Raw genomic sequence first — 24415 nt, 5'->3', positions numbered from 1 at the left:
CTCCGCTAGCTTGGGTCCTTCAAGCGACTCTCTCATTAAAATTTGGAATGCTAATCTCTCTCTCTCTAATGCGGTAGAAATGAGCATGTGTTCAAAGGTTTTAATAGTTTTCATTCATCAAAAAATCTCTCCCATTTTTTGTTTTTCTCTCGTCTTTTTTTTTTTTTTTCCTTTCACGTGTTCAACTTTATAAAAATAAACCAAAGTTGATATAATCTCAAAAAAAAAAAAAAAAAAAGAAGTTAAAAAGTATAAGGAGAGGTAGTGCCTAATTTTATGGGATATGGAGAAACATAGTGGAAAAAAGTTATTTTTAAAAATTTGCCTAAAATTTAAGAGTTTTATTTAGAGTCTGTGGTTTAAATAGCTTGAAGGCCCCTTAAATAATAATATAGAAGATATAGATAATAAAAGGAAATAGTACTTAAATTAAATAATCTTGGAGTGTGGTCAAAACAGTGAAATACTCTTTTAGGATAAGCGTGGAGTAAGCTTATGAGCCCTATCCTCCCCTTTTTTAGTTTTTTTTTTTTTCCTTCATAAATTATCCTTAACAACAACAAATGTAAAAGAAAATATAGTTTTGATAATACCTGTTTGATATGTGTGTTTAAATAACATTTTTTAGTTTTTTTGAAAATATGTGTGGGTGAAAAAATGTGTAAAAATACGTGTAACGTTATTTAAAAACTAAAAACATGTGTTTAAGTTGATGTGCCAAATATACTCATATTTTAAATCACTTAAAATATACTCATATTTGTCAAAACATTAAATAGTAACTGTTAATGATGATGGTTTTTTTTGGGGGTCTTTATGAGGTAATGATGTGTGCAATAGCTAGAAAGGGCTAATTAGTTTTTGGATAGAAAACCAACTTAAAACCTGTTGGGCTATGTGGGCCAACCTAGGCCCTTTCTAATCCTGAATGGGGCTGAGAAAAAAAAAACCAAAACAATGTGACTAAATACATCTTTTTAAGTAATTCATGAATATTATTTGTAAAGCTACTACACTATGTGATTGATCTCAAACTGTTACATAAAATTAAAAATAATATCCCAACAATTACACCTCCTAATAGTATAAATTCCTGTACTGAAACCACCAAATGATTCTCAGCATAAACAACTATTTAGATCATACATTTCTCTATGCAATAGAATCCACCTCACGATTTTATTCAACTTATAAGTGGAATTGTAAAATGATTTCATTTATAAAGATTTTTCAGTCTCATTGAAGCCTCCAATATACGTTCTCTATGGCCAAATCCACTGACTCTAACATATCCTTCACCTCCTGGACCAAACCCTCCACCTGGAATTGTCACTATGTGTGTTTTTTCAAGAATTTCATTGAATACATCCCAAGAACTCTTACCTGGAAAATGTACCCACACATATGGGGCATTTTTCCCACCATACGCCTTCAATCCAAGGGATGAAAATGCATCAACAAGTATTTCAGCATTGCCCTTGTAGTAATCAACAACAGTAGTTAAGGCCTGAAACCAAAAAAAAAAAATTTAAGACTTCTAAATTTTCAAACAAAAGATCAACTTCATTATAAAACTGGGTCTAATAAGGTTCTATAGAAATTCAATTAGACCAAATTTTTTTATAATTTGTCACGCACATCCAAAGAATTTCATATGTTAAATTGTTCAGGTTGCTTGACAAAACTTAATCAGACTTTTTTTTTTAGCTACCCAAAAAATTGAATCAAACTTTGAGTAAGTTCACAAGAAAAATGCCTGATAAGGTGGTAAAAACTAACCCGATAACCTTCTTTGGAAAGGCATGCTAGTCCTCCAGCTTGAGCAATACTTGATGCACCATTGAAACATGTGCACACAATGCGATTATAATCCTTCATGACTGGAAATCCATTTGAGTACCGAAGCTCTTCAGGGACCACTGTCCAACCAAGACGAACACCAGTAAAGCCGGCAAATTTGGAGAAGGATGAAATTTCAATGGCAACCTGTATTTGTGAATGACCAAAATGGTTAATTAACATTAACAATTAAGGTTGATGTCAAATATAGAAGTAGGAATAGTTGTCATTATTAACCATAAGATGATGATTAATGCAAAGTGACAAACCTCTTTGGCTCCAGGAATTTCAAAGATTGATCTTGGGCTATCATCTGACACATAAGTAGCATAGGCAGAGTCATAAATGATCATGGATCCATTTGCCTTAGCAAAATCCACAAGTTGCTGTAATTGCTGCCTTGATGCAGCATAACCAGTTGGATTGTTTGGAGAGCAAAAGAAAATGATATCTGTCTTTGAAGTAGTAGATAAGTCTGGAAAAAAATTGTTCTCAGGCCCACATTTCATGTACACAATATTATCATAGGTCCCAGTTTTCTCTTGGAAGTTGCCAGCTCTACCAACAATAACACCGCAATCTAAATAAGCCTGTTCCAATCACAATCCATGTTCATCAATTTGGAGGCCCAAACACAAAAATGTTCGAGAGAAAAATATCATACTTGTTGATTGCCTGATGCCTTAATTTTTTTAAAGTAGCATATTATGATAACAAAATCTAGTTCAAAAGGATGACTCTGAATCCACTAGTAGGTACACATGATCTTTCCCAAAGATGCAGACCAATAGGAGAATCTAATAGACTTCTATCATGAACAATCTAAATGGGTCATCTTGTTGGGGAACAGAAAGCAACATAAACATTGAAGGTCGTCCCATATGGTACTCATGAGTACTGTTCAAAAGCTTTTGAAAGAGTCGGTATATATATGCTTCTAGAGAAAGCCAAAACCATTATGCATATGGGGCACAAGTACGAGTGTCGATCTTATGGTTAGAACATACCCCACTCCAAAAAAAACATACACAGAAAAAGACACTAAGGAAAAAATGAAATGATGGATTCAAATAGAGGGAAAGATAACGAGACTTGCATCATGAGAGAGATCCATTTTTCAGGATTAGAGCATTCAAATCCAATAACCCAAATGGGTTTTTAGCCAAATTAGCCAATAATGTAGTTAAAAAAAAAAAAAAAAAACTCACACCCAAATGTTTATTATTGTTCAAAAATTTTCAAGTGCTACAAAAATAAACACAAGCACGTACTGTAGGCTGTAGCATGTGTAAATGGTAACAATTAGTTAGTACCACCGCTGCAGTTTCTTTAGGAAAAGCCTTTTAACATTTGAGGTTCATCTAAGCATTTAGCCATATCAAGGAAAAAAGAAATACCGGAAAAGATGGGTCCTGTACAGCCATTGACACATTTGATCCAAGAAGCAACTGCTAAGGACGAAAATAGTAATGAGTATCTATAACATATAATAACCGGTCCTTGCTAAATTACACTGCTTAATTAAATTTACTAGTATAATTTCTTTAGATATAATTGATTTTTTCTAACCTGAAGACGAGAAATGTCACATTGTGCACCATCTGATACAAAAACTTCATTTCCTTTTACACCTAAATCTCTATAAAATGTTTCCGCAATAGCCATTCTTAATTCCTGCAGCAAAGAAATTAACTTTCAACAGTGAGATATGGCTTTCTTTGAACCAAACATTATTGCGTTGTGTATTTGTACTACACGTCCCTTTCATGGATATAGGTCGATATTTATGTAAGAAAGAGGACCTGCTCTGAATAATTTCACGTCTTCTTCACATTTATTTTGTTCATAAATATTCAATCGGATTGATAGAATTATATCAGCCACATGATGGGATAATGCTAACAACTTATAAGGTCATGTAAATTCTTATCCAGAAAATTGGCCTAAAAAATAGTTAAAACACATTTAATAAATCAATAAGTGTCGGGACACTTGCACACAATTTCACACTCATATAATATAGTAATACGCCGAGTTGTGATTGATGCATAATAAACTGAGTGTCAATAATGAACTCGAACGTGATGTTATTCCTAACATAAGTTTATGAGCCATGCTAACGAGTTATCTTAGGGCAATGGTTAACAATCCATTTTAAGAAAATTTTGATACCACTTTTATGAGATAAAAAAAACTGTCAAAACATTAATTATTTTTTTTCCTATAATTTTTTTTTAAAAATGGATTATTAACCAATTGCCTAAGATTATCTGTTAGCATTTCCCTAAGTTTATAACTTAATAGAATGCCAAATTGAGCGTTTTTGTAAGATTTTTGTTAATGAATACAACTGTGAAGGACAAGCCAAAGGAGGAAACAGGAAAGAGGAGGATAAAACATTTTCTTTTCTTTCGTGTGTTAAGGGCACAAAGAAAGAACAAAGTTTCTCTCCAAATTAGTTTAGAGGGAAATCCTTCAAACTTATCATATATCTTTTTTTTAGTTGTCAATTTTGAAAATTTAACCGTTAAATTTTATGTTTCCTATGTTCTTAACATACATATCAAATTTCGTTCAAATCGGATTTTATTTACTATTTGATCAATGAACTTATTTTTTATACACAATTTTAGATTACAAAAACTTGAAATTTTAACATTTGTTTGATGACATAGCAATTGATTTTTGATTTTCTTGAAATTTTGTAAGCATGAATAATATAATAAGAACATGCAATGCAACGGTTAGATTTTCAAATTTCACACTCAATATAAAAATATTTGATAAGTTTGAAGGGTTTCTCTCCAAACTAGTTTGGAGAGAAACTTTTTCCACAAAGAAACTGACAGTTACGTATTGGATGCTAATGGAGAAATAATTGGAGAGAAACTTTTTCCACAAAGAAATTGACAGTTACGTATTGGATGCTAATGGAGAAATAATGATAGTAACTGACACCAGAAATGTTCTAACTTTTATTGTGTTTGTAAACAACAGTGCTTCGTCAACACACGGGGATTCACATGTTCTAACAGCTCTAGCATCCATGGTCAACCCAAAAAAATAGAGTATGTTTTGTCAATGATAAATTTATATGATTCTCACTAACAACAGGAGTGGCTTCAATTATTTATAGGAAAACATTATTTCACATTTGTTGTTGTACACTTCCTATATATAGTTTATAATTTCACGTGCAATACACATTTTTTTAGTTGATGTACACATTTAAAACTTGAAAACTTGAGTATGAGAGAATCAATTCCCATTATTTATACTCTTTTATTACTTCAACTGTAGTTAGTAGTTTCCACTACAGGAAGTCGTTATCCAAATTCCTTTAGCCACACCAACCAAGATAAGATAAAAATGAAAGAGAAAAACGATGAATTCATAATAAAGAACCAAAAGTGCCACTGTACCATATTGCCTTGCTCAGCTCCATACCCTCTATAACCCTTAACTGTTGATAGAGCATGTACATGCTGCAAAACATAATGAAACAGATTTGCTATGAAAAAAAGGGAAAGAAGGTCATACAGAAAGTTTCAAAGGCCTGAGACAAACCAAGGCTTAAGTGGGGTTTAGAATCATATTGGCTGTGTCATTGCACCAAGTGCAAAGATAGCATATTAGTTTTATTCTTCATTAACAACAGAGGAAAAGGGAACAGGCTTATACAATCAAACATATCTTTCAAGTTGAAAACAAAAATTAAGACGCATATTCTTTGTCAGATGAAAAACAATAATAGAAATTGGGAAAAGGCGCTGCTCATTGCATCATTTTAGATCAATGGACATTCACATGCTGTGTGGTACTGGTATAGATGGTCCCACTATGTTGCTCAGATTAACCAAGTCAATGCAAGCTTGTTGGCCTCTAGCTATGAGTTCCTTTCGTCCACAATTCAACTTGTTGGTTGAAAACACTAGAGCAATGGACTAAAGATATGCAATCGTAAGTTCTGTCCCAAAAGTTGGACCGTAGTAGAAAAGGAAATACAGTACGTACGATTGAAGTCCCGCATAAATAATAACTAGAAGAGCGAGTGTTAATTTTACATAGTTAAGCTCAAACTCATAGTCTTGCTTTTGAGTTAAACCGTGTCCCTATATGTCATATTAACCGTTCCCTAAGGTGTTGTTGGGTTATAAAGCCTTGAGCTTTTAAGTGAACATTATTTTTCAATTTTGGAAGCCACAAATTTTTTTACCTCAGCCATAGCAGATGTTATTATATCCGGTATAGGCTCTGTGGTGTCACCAATGCCAAGTCTTATTAGCCTTGCATGAGGATACTTCTGAGTGTGTTCAGACTCGCGCATGCCTATCTGCTCAAGTTACCATAAGGTATCATATTTAGGATTAATAGCAAACTTGAAAGGAGAGTAGTATACAACATATAAAATTCCAACCAGGGGTATTCACAAATGAAAACAACAACAAAACTACTATTCTTGAAACATTAGCACGAAACAGATTGCATAAGAATAAATGTAACAAAAGTAGGCAAAAAAACATTATGATCCGTGAAGATTTGAGAAGCGGACCTCGGGAAACAAATATCCACTTTGCAGTTTCTCCATATTGAAATTGCGTGGGACTCTTGTGCATGAACCTGTGATGATATAATGTATTAGCCCTTGTAGACAGATTTATTTTAAAGTCTATATATTTCCATAGTTAATGAAACAATGAGATTTAGAGAAAGCATTTGAGAGCTCTAGTCTAGGCAGATGCAATAAAGTGACTTACCAACTTTCTTCTCATTGTTGAACTTTGTACTGTAAGTCACCAAAGAAAAACATATATGTTAAAAAGTTGAGTACCATAAATAAAACCTATTTACAACCAACACAAGCATGGTAAACAAATAACATTCATGAAAGGATTGTAAGGAGGTGTTTATCAATAACCTGGTCCAAGTTGTTTTAGGTTGTAATGAAACTGCAAGAGGTATGCAAATGGATGATGAAAGTAGAGAGTAATACATAATGTGTTTCGAAAATTTTGCTTCACTATTAAGCTCCTTCACGATTATCCCAATAGCAAAAGGCTATATATAGTTATATACTTGAGGGTAGTTGGCACAATAATAGATATGCCGCGATGGGTCCCTAAAAGAAATGAGCAACTTGGGAACATTTTATCTGTGCATCAGAATTTTCTTAGGTAATTCCTAGAAGCAAACAGATGTGAAAAAAAAAAAAGCAACTCATGGCAGCCACAGTGCACAACGTGTCATTTTTTCGATACAACTTCCTAGACCATGACTTCCATGAAAGCTTTTGATCAGTGAGTACTTCATAAATACTTTTCACAAACCACCTAATGTTTAGGTCACTTTTTGTGTGGAAAAACTCATATAAGGTATTTTCTTTGAACCTAACCACCTTTTCAAGTCCCTCACGTACACACAGAGGAGTCCTACTACTTTCAGAGAAATTTGTCATATTATAAAAATAATGGAGGCTCTTTGAATTCCTACAAAAAGCTAAAATGACAAAGAAAAAATCATTAGAGACACCGACACGACAAACTTTCTAAGCTTAAATTGTACAACAATGATAGAGACTCAACAAATTTAATATATTTTTTCTTTAATAATTTGCTGATCAAATCGTGATTACTAATAACATCAAATTTAATGAAATTATAACTGATTTTATATATCATTCATGATATGTCGCTTCAAAAGTTGTGAAATTTTTTATATAATTATTGATCATATTATAAATTGTAATATGACAGAAATCACAACCTACAACCCACGTGCAGATTGGCTGCTAAAAGAACCGTGGAGCATCTGGATTGGGTCTTTATCAAACACATGGAACAATTTCAATATGACGGTGACTATACATAAAATAAAACATTCAAGTTGACCTTCTGTGCAAAAGAGGAACAAAAAAGAAAGTAAGAAAAAAAAAAAAAAAACCAAGATGATCCTTGTAGAAAGAAACTGAAATATTTTACTTTTCGAGGTTATCCTTTAATTGTTTAATATAAATGAATTGTAAAATCTCATCTCATGAAACTTCAAGAGACTTGAATCACAATTTCTGAGAAAACCACATTATGATGATACGTACTGAAAATACTTATTTTCTTATACGTAGTTACCCACTCAATAATAGACAACCTTAGTTTATAGTTATACACAACAAAACTGTTTCTCCAAGTATTATTATTTTATCCTCAATAACTGTACCTTGAATAATTGAACATAAGGAGAGAAAGACACACGAAGAAAAAAGAATATCTTAAATTTCCAACAAATTAGAATTGTTAACTGTTTATCAAAAATATTTATAAAGACAATGATAACAAACGACTTTGTTTTAGAGTCATGTAACGATACAAGACTACAAAAGTCTAGTCACAATTGAAATTCTTTATAATTGTTAATCTTCGGTTTTATATATTATATAGATAATCTTATTATTCCTCCTACCCTTTTTTCTAAGAATACTCTAGCATGGAATTCTAAGCCTCTCGGACGTGGAAAATTCTGTTCGCACCCAACAAATACATCCATCAGCAGCACGCCATAGTTTGACAGAAGCACTAAACACTATTTAATGAACCATGTCTCCTAGGAGACTTGGACTAATTGTTTAGATAATGTCTAAAACTTGACCATTTTTCATAAATGGGTATCACACAAAGTTTTAATTATATTTAGTTATTTCATGATTAAATTACAAAAAGGTCTAAGATAAACACAAAGTAGAAATTGAAATTGCAGCAACCTAAACAGGGAGAGTACTATTATAGCCATATTTGATTGACTTAATATTTAAGATTCAAACAACAAAATATAATACATCAAGTTGTAATTTAGTTTAAGGACCAGTCTAACATCAATGTTGAATTTTATTGAATGAAGTATATTTTCAAGGTCACTGGTAGATGTAGAAGAGTTTCCATGAAGCTAAGAAGAACTTGAAAGGAATTGGCTAGCCAGCATAAACTCATAGAACTAAAGTCTAATGGCCAAAGACAAAATAAGAGAAATTTTCTAGACAATTAAATAAAATGCTAGGATAGTAGAAAAGAATATAGAAATTGTGTTGTAATCAAACGCAAAACCTTAGAGCATTCACATCAATGATCTCAAAAAATATAGCATTTGGCAAATCAAAAATCTACTTTATCAATTTTAACAATTCACTTCACAATTCATTCCACATCAAAGATTTTATTTTTTTTACCATTTTATTTATAATTGTAGGGGTATTGGGCCCAGTAATTTATGAAGGACGGCCCAACGAAGTCTTTTGGGCTAGAAACCCAAATCCGAAAACATCAAAATGATCGTGGAGTATTTAAATGTCCCAAAAACGTCCGAGGAGTAGATTTGTCCTCAGAATATTAAGCCGAGGACATAGGAAGAGAAGTTTAGTGCCCCCGAGTTAGGTTATAAAAAGTCCTACAACTATGGGGATACACAGTATACGTAGAGGACAATAGAAAGAGCGGTGGAATGTCTAAAATAAAGTTGCTACTACCGCCCATACATTAAAAGTTCTGTAATTGATACGTTGACTGTATAGATAGAAGGGTGGGACCTGAGCATAGGGTTTGGAACTTGGTCCCTAATCCCAGCGGGCTTTAGGGAAGAATGGATGGGACAAGTATCCAAAGATCAAGATTGCAACCAGAAAGTGGAAGATGATGAAGAGAAGAAAAAGAATATAAATAGAAGGGAAGGCATACGAAGAAAAGGAGGCTTTTTTGAGAAAGAAAAGGTGTATGATAATCAATATTTGTATCCAAACTTGAGAAATACTATTATAAACTATCCTCGGAAACAGTCCGAGGAGGAATTCTCAGTCTTACTCTTTGCAAACGATTCTTTGTTTTTGTTCCATTGGGCCCAAAGCCCGTTCTTTTTGTAATTGTCTAAGCCATCCTTGAAGTCTAGATTAAAAACCCATCCTCTACAAATTCATTGTTAAGAAAGGCCTTTCAAGCCAATTTCCTCCCAGTCGTGGTTTGGGAAATTGAATTGTGTCCTTACAATTGGCGCCGTCTGTGGGAATCCTAAAGAAGTGCAAAGACTAACAGGTATGACTGCTGCTCTCAACCGATTTATATCTTGGTCCGCGGACAGATGCAGACATTTCTTTCAATTATTGAATAAATGGAAGGGTTTTGAATGGACCGAGGAGTGCGCGGTGGCTTTCCAACAGCTAAAGGAATATCTCTCGCGACCGCCAGTTATGTCTCGACCGGAAGTTGATGAAATTCTGTTCGCATATATTGCAGTGGCTAACCATGCAGTTAGTTTGGTTCTTATCCGATATGACAATAACATCTAAAGACCGGTTTATTATGTAAGCAAATCTCTGCACGAGGCCGAGCTGAGTTATTTGCCACTGGAGAAAGCTATTTTGGCGGTGGTACATGCTACACGAAGACTTCCCCATTACTTCCAGTCTCATACAGTTGTTGTTCTTACACAACTCCCTCTTAAATCAATTCTGCGAAGTGCATATTACATGGGAAGAATTGCCAAATGGGGAACTGTCTTAGGAGCTTTCGATATCAAGTATATGCCTCGCACCTCTATAAAGGGACAGGTCATCGCGGACCTTGTGGCGGAATTTGCTGAGCCTTCGTTAGAAGACTATCAAGAAGGCATGGGTAAAAAATCAGTAGGCATGATTTCGTGTGAAGGGCCTCCATTATGGAAAGTCCATGTTGATGGAGCAGCGAATCAGAGGGGATCGGGTATAGGACTAGTTTTGATATCCCCAGAGGGAATTACTTTTGAGAAATCTTTGAGATTAGGATTCTCGGCCACCAACAACGAAGCAGAGTATGAGGCCGTCCTCGCAGGGATGAACATGGTTCATAAACTGGGAGGAAAGACGGTGCAAATGTTCTCGGATTCACTATTGGTGGTAGGCCAAGTAGAAGGGAAACTAGAAGCAAAGGATTCCAGAATGCGAGAATACCTAACCCAGGTCAGGTATATGCAATCTAAATTTGAGTCTTTTTTACTATTGCATGTATCCAGATGTGGCAATACCCATGCCGACTTATTAGCCACGCTCGCAACGTCCTCGGCACAAAGTCTACCACGAGTTATCCTTGTTGAAGATCTGTTGAAACCCACCGAGACGGACGGTAACTCCACTCAAATTCTCCAAATTAGGACTGTGCCTAGTTGGATGGATCAAATAGTAACATTTCTCAGAAATGACATCCTGCCTGGAGAAAAGGCTGAAGCAGATAAAGTTCGCAGGAAAGCCACTCGTTTCTGGTTATCCGAGGACCAGAAATTGTACAAACGTTCCTTTTCTGGACCATATTTGTTATGTGTACACCCCGAGGCAACGGAGCTACTTTTGGAAGAGTTACACGAAGGGATTTGTGGAAGTCACACAGGGGGAAGGTCTTTAGCTCACAGAGCCCTTACTCAGGGCTATTGGTGGCCAAATATGCAGAGAGAAGCGCAAGATTATGCAAAGAAATGTGACCAATGTTAAAGGTTCGCTCCAAATATACATCAACCAGGGGGAGTCCTGAATCCTCTATCTAGCCCATGGCCTTTTGCTCAATGGGGCTTGGACATTGTCGGACCCTTCCCCAAAACAATAGGAAACAGACGGTGGCTTCTCATGGGAACAGATTATTTCACCAAATGGGTTGAAGCTGAGCCATTATCAAATATCAGAGACGTGGAAGCAAAAAAGTTTGTATGGAAGAATATCGTTACCAGATTCGGCATCCCTCATACTCTCATTTCAGATAACGGTTTACAATTTGATAGCAAAGCCTTTCGGAAATACTGCTGTGATCTGGGCATTACGAATAGATATTCCACTCCGGCTTATCCCCAAGGAAATGGGCAAGCCGAGGCTGTCAACAAAGTAATAGTGAGCGGACTCAAAAAGAGGTTGGGTGACGCCAAGGGGAGGTGGGTGGAAGAACTGCCACATATCTTGTGGACGTATCGAACTACACCATGAAGATCCACAGGTGAAACACCCTTCGCCATGACGTATGGGGCCGAGGCAGTAATACCCTTAGAAACTGGGTTCCCAACCCTGAAAAAAAGCTCCTTTATTCCAGATAGCAATGATGATCTATTAATGAGAAACTTAGACTTAGTTGAGGAACGGCGAGAAAACGCCATGGTTCAACTAGCTTATTATCAACATAAGCTCAAGCAGGGGTATGATTCTCATGTGAAACTTCGACCTCTTGGACCGGGTGACTTAGTATTAAGGAAAGTTCTGGGCACGACGAAGAATCCTGCGTGGGGAAAATTTGGGCCCAACTGGGAAGGACCTTATCGTATTACTTCGGTCGCAGGAATAGGGGCCTACAATCTGGAAGATTTGGACGAACGTGTTGTACAACGTCCCTGGAATGTAAATAATCTACGAAGGTACTATTACTAAATAAAAGGCACTTCGGCCGTTTTTTGTTGTAAACTACATTACATTCATTATCTTCGTTCGTCTAAATATCAAGCTGAAGCTTGGTATGCCTGGATCCTCGGACCACATACCTCGTCTAAATTGATATTCTTTACTAAGTGTTAAACAGAACCTAAGTTACGTCTGATCCTCGGATCATCTACTTTGGGAAAATTAACATTTCAATTTATTCGTCTAAATATCAAGCTGAAGCTTGGTATGCCTGGATCCTCGGACCACATACCTCGTCTAAATTGATATTCTTTACTAAGTGTTAAACAGAACCTAAGTTACGTTTGATCCTCGGATCATCTACTTTGGAAAAATTAACATTTCAATTTATTAGTCTAAGTATCAAGCTGAAGCTTGGTATGCCTGGATCCTCAGACCACATACCTCGTCTAAATTGATATTCTTTACTAAGTGTTAAACAGAACCTAAGTTACGTCTGATCCTCGGATCATCTACTTTGGAAAAATTAACATTTCAATTTATTAGTCCAAATATCAAGCTGAAACTTGGTATGCCTGGATCCTCGGACCACATACCTCGTCTAAATTGATATTCTTTACTAAGTGTTAAACAGAACCTAAGTTACGTCTGATCCTCGGATCATCTACTTTGGAAAAATTAACATTTCAATTTATTAGTCTAAATATCAAGCTGAAGCTTGGTATGCCTGGATCCTCGGACCACATACCTCGTCTAAATTGATATTCTTTACTAAGTGTTAAACAGAACCTAAGTTACGTCTGATCCTCGGATCATCTACTTTCGGAAAATTAACATTTCAATTTATTTAACTAAGTATCAAGCTGAAGCTTGGTATGCCTGGATCCTCGGACCACATACCTCGTCTAAATTGATATTCTTTACTAAGTGTTAAACAGAACCTAAGTTACGTCTGATCCTCGGATCATCTAATTTGGGAAGATTAACATTTCAAATTTATTTATCTAAGTATCAAGCTGAAGCTTGGTATGCCTGGATCCTCGGACCACATACCTCGACTAAATTAATATTCTTTACCAAGTGTTAAACGAAACCTAAGTTAGGCCTAGACCTCGGATCATTTACTTGGGAAAAATTAAACACTTCTTTTCTTTTTGTCAAAGACGTCAGATCTTTGCATATCTAAATCAAAAGACTATATGCCTTATTTTTACATAGTTCAACTAGAGATCCAAAATGAAGAATCAAATACTTAAATGCGTCATTTAATGCAGTTCCCGGCACAATTAAACCTTCCTGGATTATCAATTTCAATTCAAATTGTTGCTATTAACTTTGGTAAAGAACAAAAAGATGGTATTTATGGAATGATATGATCAAAACAAAGCAAAAACAAAACATTCGTACTTATATTAGATTCCAAATAGTACTTTTTCAATCACACTTAGAAATTACACTTAAAGATAAAATAAAATAAAAATAAAATAGAGAAAGGCAGCAAGGATTCATTGTTTCAGCTTGATCTTCAGAGGGCCTTTGGGGTCTTTAGGAGATGGAAGCTGAACCGAGGACTCAACGGCAATTCCTTTGCCTTTGGGATCATCTATCAAGGTTATTGGATTAGCTTGATCACCCAACTCATCCTTCGAAGATTCCTGAACGTCACTTGAGGGCTGTACGTCTTCAAGCGCCTTTTCTTGTACTGGATCAACTTGCTTAGGAGCATCTTCAGGAAGAGTTGAATCTCCAGCCAAATCACCCCCCTTATCCTCGGATGATCCCTGGGCAGCTTCTTGGGCAGCTTCAGGAATGGTAGAAGCTCGAATTGCCGGAGGATAGTAGACACTCTCCGCTTTCCAAAGAATGGAAGAAGCATCAACCCCAGCTTGGAAAAGTGCCTCATTCCACACTTGGAGGCAGTAATGCCTACATACCTCGGGAACCTGAGCCTTGAAAGTTTCGGTGACCTCCTTCACACCTATATCATAATCATCTTGTTCGGCTTGGTCCCTTGAGATCTCGGCCTCTTCTTTTGCTTTATCAGCCTTTTTCTTCTCCTCAAGGGCTTCCTCTTTGCCCTTGATGGCCTTCTCTTTGGCCATCTCAGACTCGTTCAGATTTTTCTTAAGATCCTCAACGAGCCTTCGTGCTGCTGAGAGGTCATCCTCGGCTTGACGAAGCATTAGGCACTGATCCTTGGCTTGTTTAGTCGTTGTTTTCAGATCAGCCTCTAAGCCCGCCTTATCACTCTCGGCCTTAGCCAATTTTGTTGTGACCTCCTGCAGTTTCTTCTTGTGAAGGTCCGAGATCTTTTGGGCGGTTTCACGCCTAGCTTCCTCGGCCCTCAGAGACTTGTAGGAACTGATGGCAATCTCTTCTGCCCTATGGGCAGATTGAACGGCCTACGAACAAAACATATAAAGTTTAGACACGTATATATATATAGGAAATAAAAACAAAAGCCAAGGTTTTTAGAGAAAGAAAACTCACCATTGCAAGCTCCTTCTTCAAAGTCATGAAGACGGTGTGGTCCCTTTTCTTTCTAAGCTCAACCATATCCTCGGGGAGTAACAGCGCCTGCTCCAATGCATCTGCGACGCATGCAGCTGTCCCTTCATCGGAATTTCTAATGGACGCATCCACGGTAATGACCTCGTCGTCCATAGACATGTCAGGAAGCCATACAGGGGCGCGCACAACCACCTGTTGGTCGGTTCTTCTTTCCGACCTAGTCTGCATGGTACGGGTCTGCTTTCCACCCTTTTCCATCTCGGGCTCCTTGGAAACAGAGCCCTTTCCTACTTCCACCACTTCCTTCCCTTTCGACTGATCCCTTTTTCTTTTGAGATCAGCTATGTTGGTGCGTTGAGTTTGGGAGGATGGGGGAGGAGGAGGAAGCCTAGTTTCAGGGCCTTTGTCAGCACCCTTTTCTTGAGTCTGAGGGCGCACCTCTTTTGAAGGTTCTTGGACTCTAGGGCCCTTGTCAGCGCCCTCAAGGACATCTTTTAGGCTGGGCTTAATCTTTCGTTGAATGCCCATATTGTCAAGTTCTTCAGTAGTAACCTTTGAGATTTGGGTAGAGGTGCCGAGGATGGAAGTTGAATCTTCAGGAGAGTAGGGTTGATTAAAAACCTCAAATTCGTCCTCGGAATCTGGTACCTCAACTATTTCTTCTTCTTCTTCCTTTACAGTAGAGTGGGAAGACGTAGCTTCACCAGAGGTTAATTTTGTGGAGAAAGGAACTGTGGGAATCCCAACTGGAACGAATTGTGGTGGTTGGATTGGTTGGGTGACCAAAGTACCTTGAGGAATGGTAGTCCCCTCCGGTAGCAAGAAACCCTCAACGGCAACACTAATCCGAGGAAGACGAGGATTGTGGGCTTTAATCACGCACTTCGGTGCCTGAAAAGCTTTAGATATCGGAGTATAGCCGAGGATCAGATGAGCCGCACGGAGTTGGCCGTCGGTATGCACGAAGATCTCGGCTTGTAGGATCCTATCCAACCGCCCGAAATCAACAAGGTTAGGATGACGATCCGCTGCGTGTGGATCTGCAAAGTTATCCAAGTAAAAGTGGGTAAGAATAAGTAAAAAGCCGAAAGATAATAGTATGTAAAAGAAACTTCACCTGGAGTCCCTTCCCTTGTCGGGCAGGGGAGGCCGTTGTGCCAATTTCCTGATACGATCAGGAAGTCGTTTTTTAGGCCCTTATTTGATTCAGGCAGACATTGAATTAGCCTAACTTCTGGGTATCTAGATTTTAGGTAATATTCATCTTTTTTGCTTAGGTAATGGAGGTTATAAACCCAGTTCACGTCGTGGTGAGTGAGCCCTAGGTTCATCTTCTCATTTAAAGCATCTATGGAACCTAGGATCCTAAAGACATTTGGGGTGCACTGGGTGGGAGCCAATCTAAAGGCCCTAAGATAGTCCCTAGTAATAGTTCCCATGGGGATTTTCATTCCCCCTTCGATGAACGCAATCATCGGGATTACAACTTCCCCCGTTTTTCTTTTTGTATAATACTCTTCCTCGTTACAGTACCTAATGGATACATCCGAGGGAATTTTGTACTTAATCTTAAACTGTTCTATTTTTTCGTTTGAATCCACCAGGGACGCAAATCTACCCATTCTTTTTGAAAAAAGGAGGTGTGAAGAAAACTAACTACGCCGAGGATGAAAGATACAGTGAAAAAGAGAAGATGGGAAGGAAGAGAAACAAAAGAAACAAAAAGCTGATAAGGAGGGGAAAGAGTATTGAAGAACTTACTTTTAAAAAAGAAGAAAGCACGGTCACCTCGGACAGGGTACTTGACAGACAGAGAGAGAGTACGGGGAGATGGAAAGTGTGGCAGGTACGTTATGAGGTTTCTGTAGTGTGAAGAATTTTGAAGAAAATTAGTATTTATATGTCAAAAGGTATTTTGAAGCGGGCGAATTCCCGCCTCAACACAGGAATCGCTCTCGACCGTTGGATATGTGTCATATCAATGAAACGTGGGGGACATAGAAGCGCCAATAATTAATTCGGGGGCGTTTCGCATACCGAAGCATCGGGAACACGCGATGGGTAATTCAGAAGTTATTTCCGTGAGCAGTATTCCAGGATTCTGCAGGGTAAAAAGGTCTTTTAAATCAAGATCCTATTTTCCTCCCGAGGTGAAGAAAAATAAAGAATCTCGAGGGGCTATTGTAGGGGTATTGGGCCCAGTAATTTATGAAGGACGGCCCAACGAAGTCTTTTGGGCTAGAAACCCAAATCCGAAAACATCAAAATGATCGTGGAGTATTTAAATGTCCCAAAAACGTCTGAGGAGTAGATTTGTCCTCGGAATATTAAGCCGAGGACATAGGAAGAGAAGTTTAGTGCCCCCGAGTTAGGTTATAAAATGTCCTACAACTATGGGGATACACAGTATACGTGGAGGACAATAGAAAGAGCGGTGGAATGTCTAAAATAAAGCTGCTACCACCGCCCATACATTAAAAGCTCTGTAATTGATACGCTGACTGTATAGATAGAAGGGTGGGACCTGAGCATAGGGTTTGGAACTTGGTCCCTAATCCCAGCGGGCTTTAGGGAAGAATGGATGGGACAAGTATCCAAAGATCAGGATTACAACCAGAAAGTGGAAGATGATGAAGAGAAGAAAAAGAATATAAATAGAAGGGAAGGCATACGAAGAAAATGAGGCTTTTTTGAGAAAGAAAAGGTGTATGATAATCAATATTTGTATCCAAACTTAAGAAATACTATTATAAACTATCCTCGGAAACAGTCCGAGGAGGAATTCTTAGTCTTACTCTTTGCAAACGATTCTTTGTTTTTGTTCCATTGGGCCCAAAGCCCGTTCTTTTTGTAATTGTCTAAGCCATCCTTGAAGTCTAGATTAAAAACCCATCCTCTACAAATTCATTGTTAAGAAAGGCCTTTCAAGCCCATTTCCTCCCAGTCGTGGTTTGGGAAATTGAATTGTGTCCTTACAATAATAATATAAACAACTCATTAAAAAAAAAACAATCACCACGAAAACCAACCACCACAAAATCATTGAAAAATAATAACAAGTTACTACAGTGAGCTCTCATTTATGAGATTTCACTGTAGTAGGATGTCAAATTTTTAAGATATGAAATCTTTGATAGAGCATGATTTTTATGGTTTGAGATGTTAAAAATAGTTTTTGAGTGAATTTAACACTCTTGTTGTGAATGCTCAAATGTGAACACCTTTTACTAGCAATTAATATATAGTATTATTTTTTCAATTTCTTTTTCTTTTTCGAACGTAGCACCTATGTCATGCTGACATAGCCTTAATGGTTTTTTTTGGTAGATACATAACCTTAAAGTTAAGGGTGAGCCATTCATCAATGCCTTCACTTCATAGAAACAGGAAAATTAAGACTAGATGCTTGGTAATTTCTTGTGGAGATTTTTTAGATTTAACTAAATATTTTGTGTCTCATATGGGATCCATAACAAGATTCAAGTGAAAAGCCTACGAAATATTGCAAGAGATGTGTTCCTTGAAGGGCCCTTTTTTAAAATATCAAATTGTAAATGGGGAAATATCAATTAAATTACAAGACTCTTAATTAAACCATATGTAAGGGAGAGAAATAAAAAATAATAAATGAAACCACAAAATGAATTATAGTTGTTGCTTGCATTAAAAAAGAGCCAAGTTTTTAATTAGATAAAATGGTGCGTAGGGAAATAACATGAAAAGTCCATAATTTATATCTCATTAAAAATTAGGTTTGAAGTTTTTTGATTTTGTCAATCAGAGTCCCAAAGTTATGAAACCTATACAATTTAAACCCCATTGTCCATCTCTATTATTTATTGATAAAATTTTGTACTTCACAAACTTTGATTTTCTAGTAATTAATATGTTTCTCTCTTTAGGCAAAACTTTCTCTTCAAAAATAAAATTTTCGCTCTCTTCCTTTCTTGTTTAATGGTTTCCAAATTTATTTATAAACAAATTTTAGGTGAAATGTAGAGTTAAATTAATAGTTTCTTGCTTTTATATACCTCGTTACTATTCATAATAATGAAAATGAATCACGAAAATAGATAAACACTTCAAATAGAAACTGTAAGGCCTTAAAAAGTAAGAACCTAAGTCCACTTAGAACAGTGGTACCTTGTCCCTCAAATCAAGCCCAAACAATAACATTTGTAAGAGAAATGAGTAAATAACTCAAGTGCAATACAAGGATATGGCCAAGTTTCAAACCAAAGAGTCCAAAGTAGTAGATAAGTGCAATTGGAACAACAATTAAGGATAATATCCTCCTTGGGAAAATTCAAGGATCAATTTCTAGTATATAAGTTTAGTTTTCGTTCTTTATAAGGTAATCCTATATTCTTCTCATTGGTCTTTTTTTACTCAAAAATTGTTCATTCCCTTTTTCTGGGAGGTTCCCTTTCCTTTTATAGTCTCTTCCCTAGCATCACAACCCTCCATCTGTACGCTTTAAGTGGTTTCTTAGGATACTTGTCCCATCAGGACCTTTCTAGAGGTGGCAGAGAGAGTTGTTAACTGTGATATTGCTGTTCATGAGTCATTTTCTCATTAATGTAGCTGATAAGGTTGGTGTAGAGAATTCAATGCGAAGGTTGGAGGTATCTCTTTCAAGAAACTTCCTTCCACCAGCCTTATTCCAGTCATTGTACCTCTCCTATCCTTGGGCCTCTAAGGAATAACAATTGTACTGATTCTCTTGTTCTCCTCTAGTAGGCACAGTCCTTGGATCTTGCTTTACCCATCTTAGCCTAGATTGGGCAAATTTATCCTCGGCTGGGACTCCTTGGTCATCAGAACCCCCGCAGAAACAAATTATAAATTTGGGACTTTAATTGAGAAAATTGAAAACTTGAGACATAATTCAAAGAGTTGACATAACAAAAATTTAGAACAATTTTACAACATTCCCAAATTAGTCTATCACTTCACACATGGAAAATAAATGTGTGAAATGCTAAAACTAATTCCAAAATGTTGTAAAATTTTGTTATTCCTGTAACCTTATTGTAATATAAAAAATTGGTACAAGATATAAAAAGTGTGAATAGCCTTCTCTACAATATTCTACTATAACTTAACCTATATATATGAAATTGCCAATTGAAAACTTGATCTCTACTCTTACCTCTCATACCCCACAAACACTCGTACTTGTAAAGTAAACATGGTCTCCAGTGGCTTAGCCAATTATTAATTTCTATTTGTTTGTGTGTGAGCCAAAACGGTGCGTTTTAAACTCGTGAGAAAAAGCAAAAGCAAAACTTGAAGAGAGATAGAGCACAATACCTAACTAATCAATTGCTCAGGTTTCTCCAACTCCAAGGTTAGCCGATTTTCATTTTCAATATATGTTTGTTTCCAATCTTTGTTTCTATGTAAGTCATATCTAATATGAGATTTCGGCCCTAAATTTGTTAGAAATTTTTTTTGGATTTCGGTTTGGTTTTTCTATTATTGGGCTGTTTGGGTACTGAGAAAATCAGGGAAAACTCACCCATGAGACAATCAGTGGCATTTGCTCATATAAGAATGTAATGTGATAATTTTTGCTTCATTAATTCTTCTAATATTGTTTCATCTTAATGGTAGTATGTGATAGGGAAAGTCTTTAAAACTAACGGATTTGTGTATTTAACCATTTCTTCATCCAAACACATGCTTAGACTGTATATTCTGATTCCAAGGTTGTTTTATTATGCTTATAACGAGTCAATCTTTGATTGGTCTTTACCACGTGCCACTGGACCGAATGTGGAGGCAGGTCCTTCAACAAGACATCAGATTTCACATACAGTAGTGAATGTGAAAAGGGTTGTTATAGTTTTCCAGGTCAAGAACTTTGAAGAAGGAAAAAAAGAAAAAGAAAAAGAAAAAAACGAATGATTGTTTCGGTTTGTTATTTATGTCTCTGTGTTTACTTTGAGGTCGAGTTTACATTATTGTTGTTGATGATTAGGTGAGAACTGAGAAGTAAGGTATTAGAATACAGATTAGGTCGAGTTTCTGAAGCTTGCTCTTTTTCATTTTTTTCATTTATTTATTTTCTATGATGGTAAAAGTGAAAGAATGAAAACATTGCACTTAACTGAGGTTGAAACAATTATTAATTTATTGCTACTTGAAATTAATAGCATTGTGAAATTCTGAATGGCTGTATGTAAACAGGGGAAAAAATTTGTGAGAAGTAGAAATGGGAAATGGTTTGGATATTCGTAATCTCAATTTAGACTAGATCTATTTTCAGCAAAAGAAATCCATATCTTAGTCCAAAAGGATATAATTGGAAATTGGGAGATCATAATACCTTACAGGGGTGCAACCTAGTGGTTGGAGGCTTGGGATGAGTTGAAGGCCCTGACATCCTGGGTTCAATCCCTGCTCAAAGTTCCCCTAGATTACTTGATACACAGTTCTGGCAGGTGTGGTATAATATCTGTGGTTTACTCCCCAGTGGTGGGTCCAAGGGCCCTGCCTTGCCGAGGTTCCACATCTACATTAAAAAATAGGGGAGACCATAATAAACTACTTCTTTGATTATGACCCACTCAGTCTTCATGGCAGTATGGATAATAGTAACGTTCAATGCAATCAGTTTGTGGGGTTTCAGTCTTTCAGAATTGAAGACTGGAATTCATTGGAAAGACACATAGAGGTCACTGGTCAGGCATTTCTTACAAAATATATTGGCTTGTGTTTCTCGTGAAAAGTTGGTTTAATCTAAACGCCCTTGCTTTAAGTTATCAAACCCACTTTTTGCTGAGTGAACTTAACAACTGTTTAATAATTGGTTAACTTCCTACTAAATCATACAAGTTTTTCCTGATGGATTTTAGGTCCTTGACTCCTTGGTTGCTGGGAAAAAAGAGATCTCAAAAATATGCATGATGAAAATAGTAATCAAGAAACGAGTAATCATACTTAGAGACAGCTGACATGCTAATCAATCTGTGCTGTTTTCCCCCTTCTAATCTTTGTTGCACTGTTGCTTACTCAAAATTAAGAATGTTATGGTTTGCAACTCCTATTATGTTATGTAGTTACCTCTTTTTGCATTTGATTTATATCACAGGATTTGCAAAATTGTTTGTTCTTATTATCAATGGTCTTTTGCAGGTCATTTCTGATTACATTCAGGTTTTCTGGCTAATGCTTCATAATGTTTTAAGAGTGAGTAGATTCTTCTATAAATCTCCCCAGGCCTTTAGTGTACTCACTCTAGTTCATAATCTGTGTCATTCAGAAGTTTTCAACACCACAGGAGAAGTAAATATAAAAGGTGCTTCTAACATGTCTACTCTTGTATGTGATGGAGAATCTCAAATTCCACAATCACAAAGCGTATCATCCTTAAGTGTAAAATCCACCCCTGAAATAGAAAAGAAGTATGTCCATCATGTTTATGATGCTATTGCTCCCCATTTTAGTTCCACCCGGTTTGCTAAATGGCCAAAAGTTGCCACCTTTTTATCATCTTTGCCTTCAGGATCTCTCATCTTGGATGCGGGATGTGGCAATGGAAAGTACTTGGGTTTGAATCCTGATTGCTTTTTCATAGGATGTGATATAAGTGCTCCCCTTATCAAAATCTGTGCAGATAGAGGGCATGAAGTACTTGTTGCAGATGCTGTTAATCTTCCATATAAAACAGGTTTTGGTGATGCAGCAATCTCTATTGCTGTATTACATCATCTAAGTACAGAGATTCGGAGGAGAAAAGCAATTGAAGAATTAGTTAGAGTTGTCAAAAAGGGTGGGCTAGTTCTGATAACAGTTTGGGCTGTTGAACAAGAGGATCAGTCATTGGTTGCTAAATGGACTCCACTGACAGAAAAGTATGATGAAGAGTGGATAGGACCGGGTAGTCCTCATGCTCGTAGCCCTTCATCCTTACTATTAGAAAGTATCCCAGAAAGTGAGGAGAATAGTTCAAGAGAACTTGTAAAAGATTCCAAGGAGAGTTCAACAGAGAAGATGCATGAAACTATGCATTTGACCTCTGAAAGTAAAAATGATTCAGTGGTCTTTAAACATGAAAGGAATACCATGAATCACCAGGAGTATTTTGTTCCTTGGCATTTACCTTATCATCGTGCTGAAGTAAGTGGTGTTTCTGCATGTGCTCTTGCAAATGGTCTGGCAAAGAAAGATGATAAAAAGGGTGCTGTAGTGTACAATAGATATTACCATGTTTTCAGTGAAGGTGAACTTGAAAGGTAATTTATCTCTTCATTATATGTTTTCATTTGGATTAAGTTGCTTCTATTGCTTTTCTATTGATTGTTAATTGTATAATTGATTGTTATTTGTGCTTTTCTATCAATTGGTTTTGAATTACTTGAAGGAAATTCTAGTCTATCTTCTCTTGCTCGAAATATCTTACATGTAGCTAGCTGGAATAGAATTTTTGCCCGTTATAATTTTGATGCATCTATAATAGAGATCTCTGATGTCATTATATCATCTGAACCATACTTATGGATTTGAGTATATAACTTGCATAACGCTGAGATGTTTTTGGAGAGCAACCTGAACATGCATAAAAGTGATCTTAGTGATAATTCAGGCTACAATGTTTAGCAAGTATGCATATCAACCATTTTTGTCAACTTGTCTCTTAGTATGGAGATTGAGTTGCTTTTGTAGGATTAGGAATGTCTGGCTGAAAATCAGGATGTCCCCTGCATCAATTGCATGACATGAATGCTTATATCTATGTAATTCTGTGCCAGAAGACCCTTTATGCACTATGAGGGGGCCAATTCTGCCAACTTTAAGTCATCAAATGAGAATAGGCCCATTAATGGTAGCGTTGATGAAATTTTGAACAATTCCAAGGAAACTCATGGTAACATTTGATGATCTTCACCATTCTCAAGCATGCAACTGGACATAACCCTTCATTGTTTTTCCCCAGCCTTTTTGTTGGTGCCATTTTGAGATTTCCAAAGTCAATGTATTAAACATATTGCTTTTTTTATTTTAATTTTAATTTAATTTAATTTTTAATTTTATGTTTTTAGTTTTTAGTTTTTATAACTTAAGTTTTTTCCCTTTCTGCTTCATGCCTTGACATGCTTATTTACACAAAATAGATGATGTTTCTTCCTCATTCTATCACTTCTCTCTACAGGTTAGTCTCAGGTATGGACAATGCAGTCATTGTTGACCGATTTTATGATAAATCAAACTGGTGTATCATTCTTGAGAAAATATTATGACAAATTAAACTTGCTGGGATGTCAAAGGACCTAAATGGATTTATGTAGATGGTTTCTTTTCTCCTCAAGGGATGGGCTTTGCAAACTTTTGCACTTTCCAAGTTGACCCATGTGTGGTTATGATGCTCAGTGCACTGTTTCTTACATACGAGGTGGATCTGAGGAAACGCTGGGTGTATGTGTGTGAGGGATTGATCTTTGGAGGACAGAGAGAGCAGACTGAAGCGTAGCATACATTGGTCACAAAGGATATGTGTCTTACCATTACATGGGGAATATGGGTAATCCAATGTATTTTACATGCGTTGGCCTTGTAAGGGATGTATTTTTGAGGTTCTTCTATGCCTCTGTACTAATCAACATTGTATCAAATTTTTCTTTCTGCTATCAAGTTATGATTCAATTTGCATTTACTCTTTTTATTCTTATTAAG

At 36.5% G+C, this 24415-nt stretch overlaps 2 protein-coding genes across 2 annotated transcripts; one reads left to right on the top strand and one right to left on the bottom strand.

Moving 5' to 3' along the window:
- Nucleotides 1–1023: 1023 nt before the first annotated feature.
- LOC142612585 (putative LL-diaminopimelate aminotransferase, chloroplastic) lies at nt 1024–7430 on the bottom strand. Its single transcript, XM_075784686.1, has 10 exons — nt 6758–7430; nt 6597–6625; nt 6392–6459; nt 6056–6172; nt 5262–5324; nt 3409–3513; nt 3237–3287; nt 2109–2429; nt 1780–1986; nt 1024–1507 (listed from the first exon to the last, which is right to left on the bottom strand). The coding sequence occupies exons 1-10, from the start codon at nt 6832–6834 to the stop codon at nt 1214–1216; spliced, it is 1332 nt and encodes a 443-aa protein (XP_075640801.1). The 5' UTR covers nt 6835–7430; the 3' UTR covers nt 1024–1213.
- Nucleotides 7431–19982: 12552 nt separating this feature from the next.
- On the top strand, nt 19983–24395 carry LOC142614239 (tRNA (carboxymethyluridine(34)-5-O)-methyltransferase). The gene is made up of 3 exons (XM_075786812.1): nt 19983–20087; nt 21878–22977; nt 23895–24395. The coding sequence occupies exons 2-3, from the start codon at nt 21911–21913 to the stop codon at nt 23980–23982; spliced, it is 1155 nt and encodes a 384-aa protein (XP_075642927.1). The 5' UTR covers nt 19983–20087; nt 21878–21910; the 3' UTR covers nt 23983–24395.
- Nucleotides 24396–24415: the final 20 nt, after the last annotated feature.

This window comes from Castanea sativa, chromosome 10 (assembly GCF_040712315.1).
Source record: "Castanea sativa cultivar Marrone di Chiusa Pesio chromosome 10, ASM4071231v1".
NCBI classification, from domain to species: domain Eukaryota; kingdom Viridiplantae; phylum Streptophyta; class Magnoliopsida; order Fagales; family Fagaceae; genus Castanea; species Castanea sativa.
This window is presented reverse-complemented; position numbering and strand designations above follow the sequence as displayed.

Bases quoted from the DNA above. Each gene is read 5' to 3' on its own strand.
- LOC142612585 (XM_075784686.1), bottom strand. From the start codon at position 6,834: ATGTATTACTCTCTACTTTCATCATCCATTTGCATACCTCTTGCAGTT. The intron at 6,460-6,596 runs GTAAGTCACTTT...ATATCATCACAG, and splicing joins CAACAATGAGAAGAAAGTTG to GTTCATGCACAAGAGTCCCA. The intron at 6,173-6,391 runs GTCCGCTTCTCA...TAACTTGAGCAG, and splicing joins GTGGATATTTGTTTCCCGAG to ATAGGCATGCGCGAGTCTGA.
- LOC142614239 (XM_075786812.1), top strand. From the start codon at position 21,911: ATGCTTCATAATGTTTTAAGAGTGAGTAGATTCTTCTATAAATCTCCC. The intron at 22,978-23,894 runs GTAATTTATCTC...TTCTCTCTACAG, and splicing joins AGTGAAGGTGAACTTGAAAG to GTTAGTCTCAGGTATGGACA.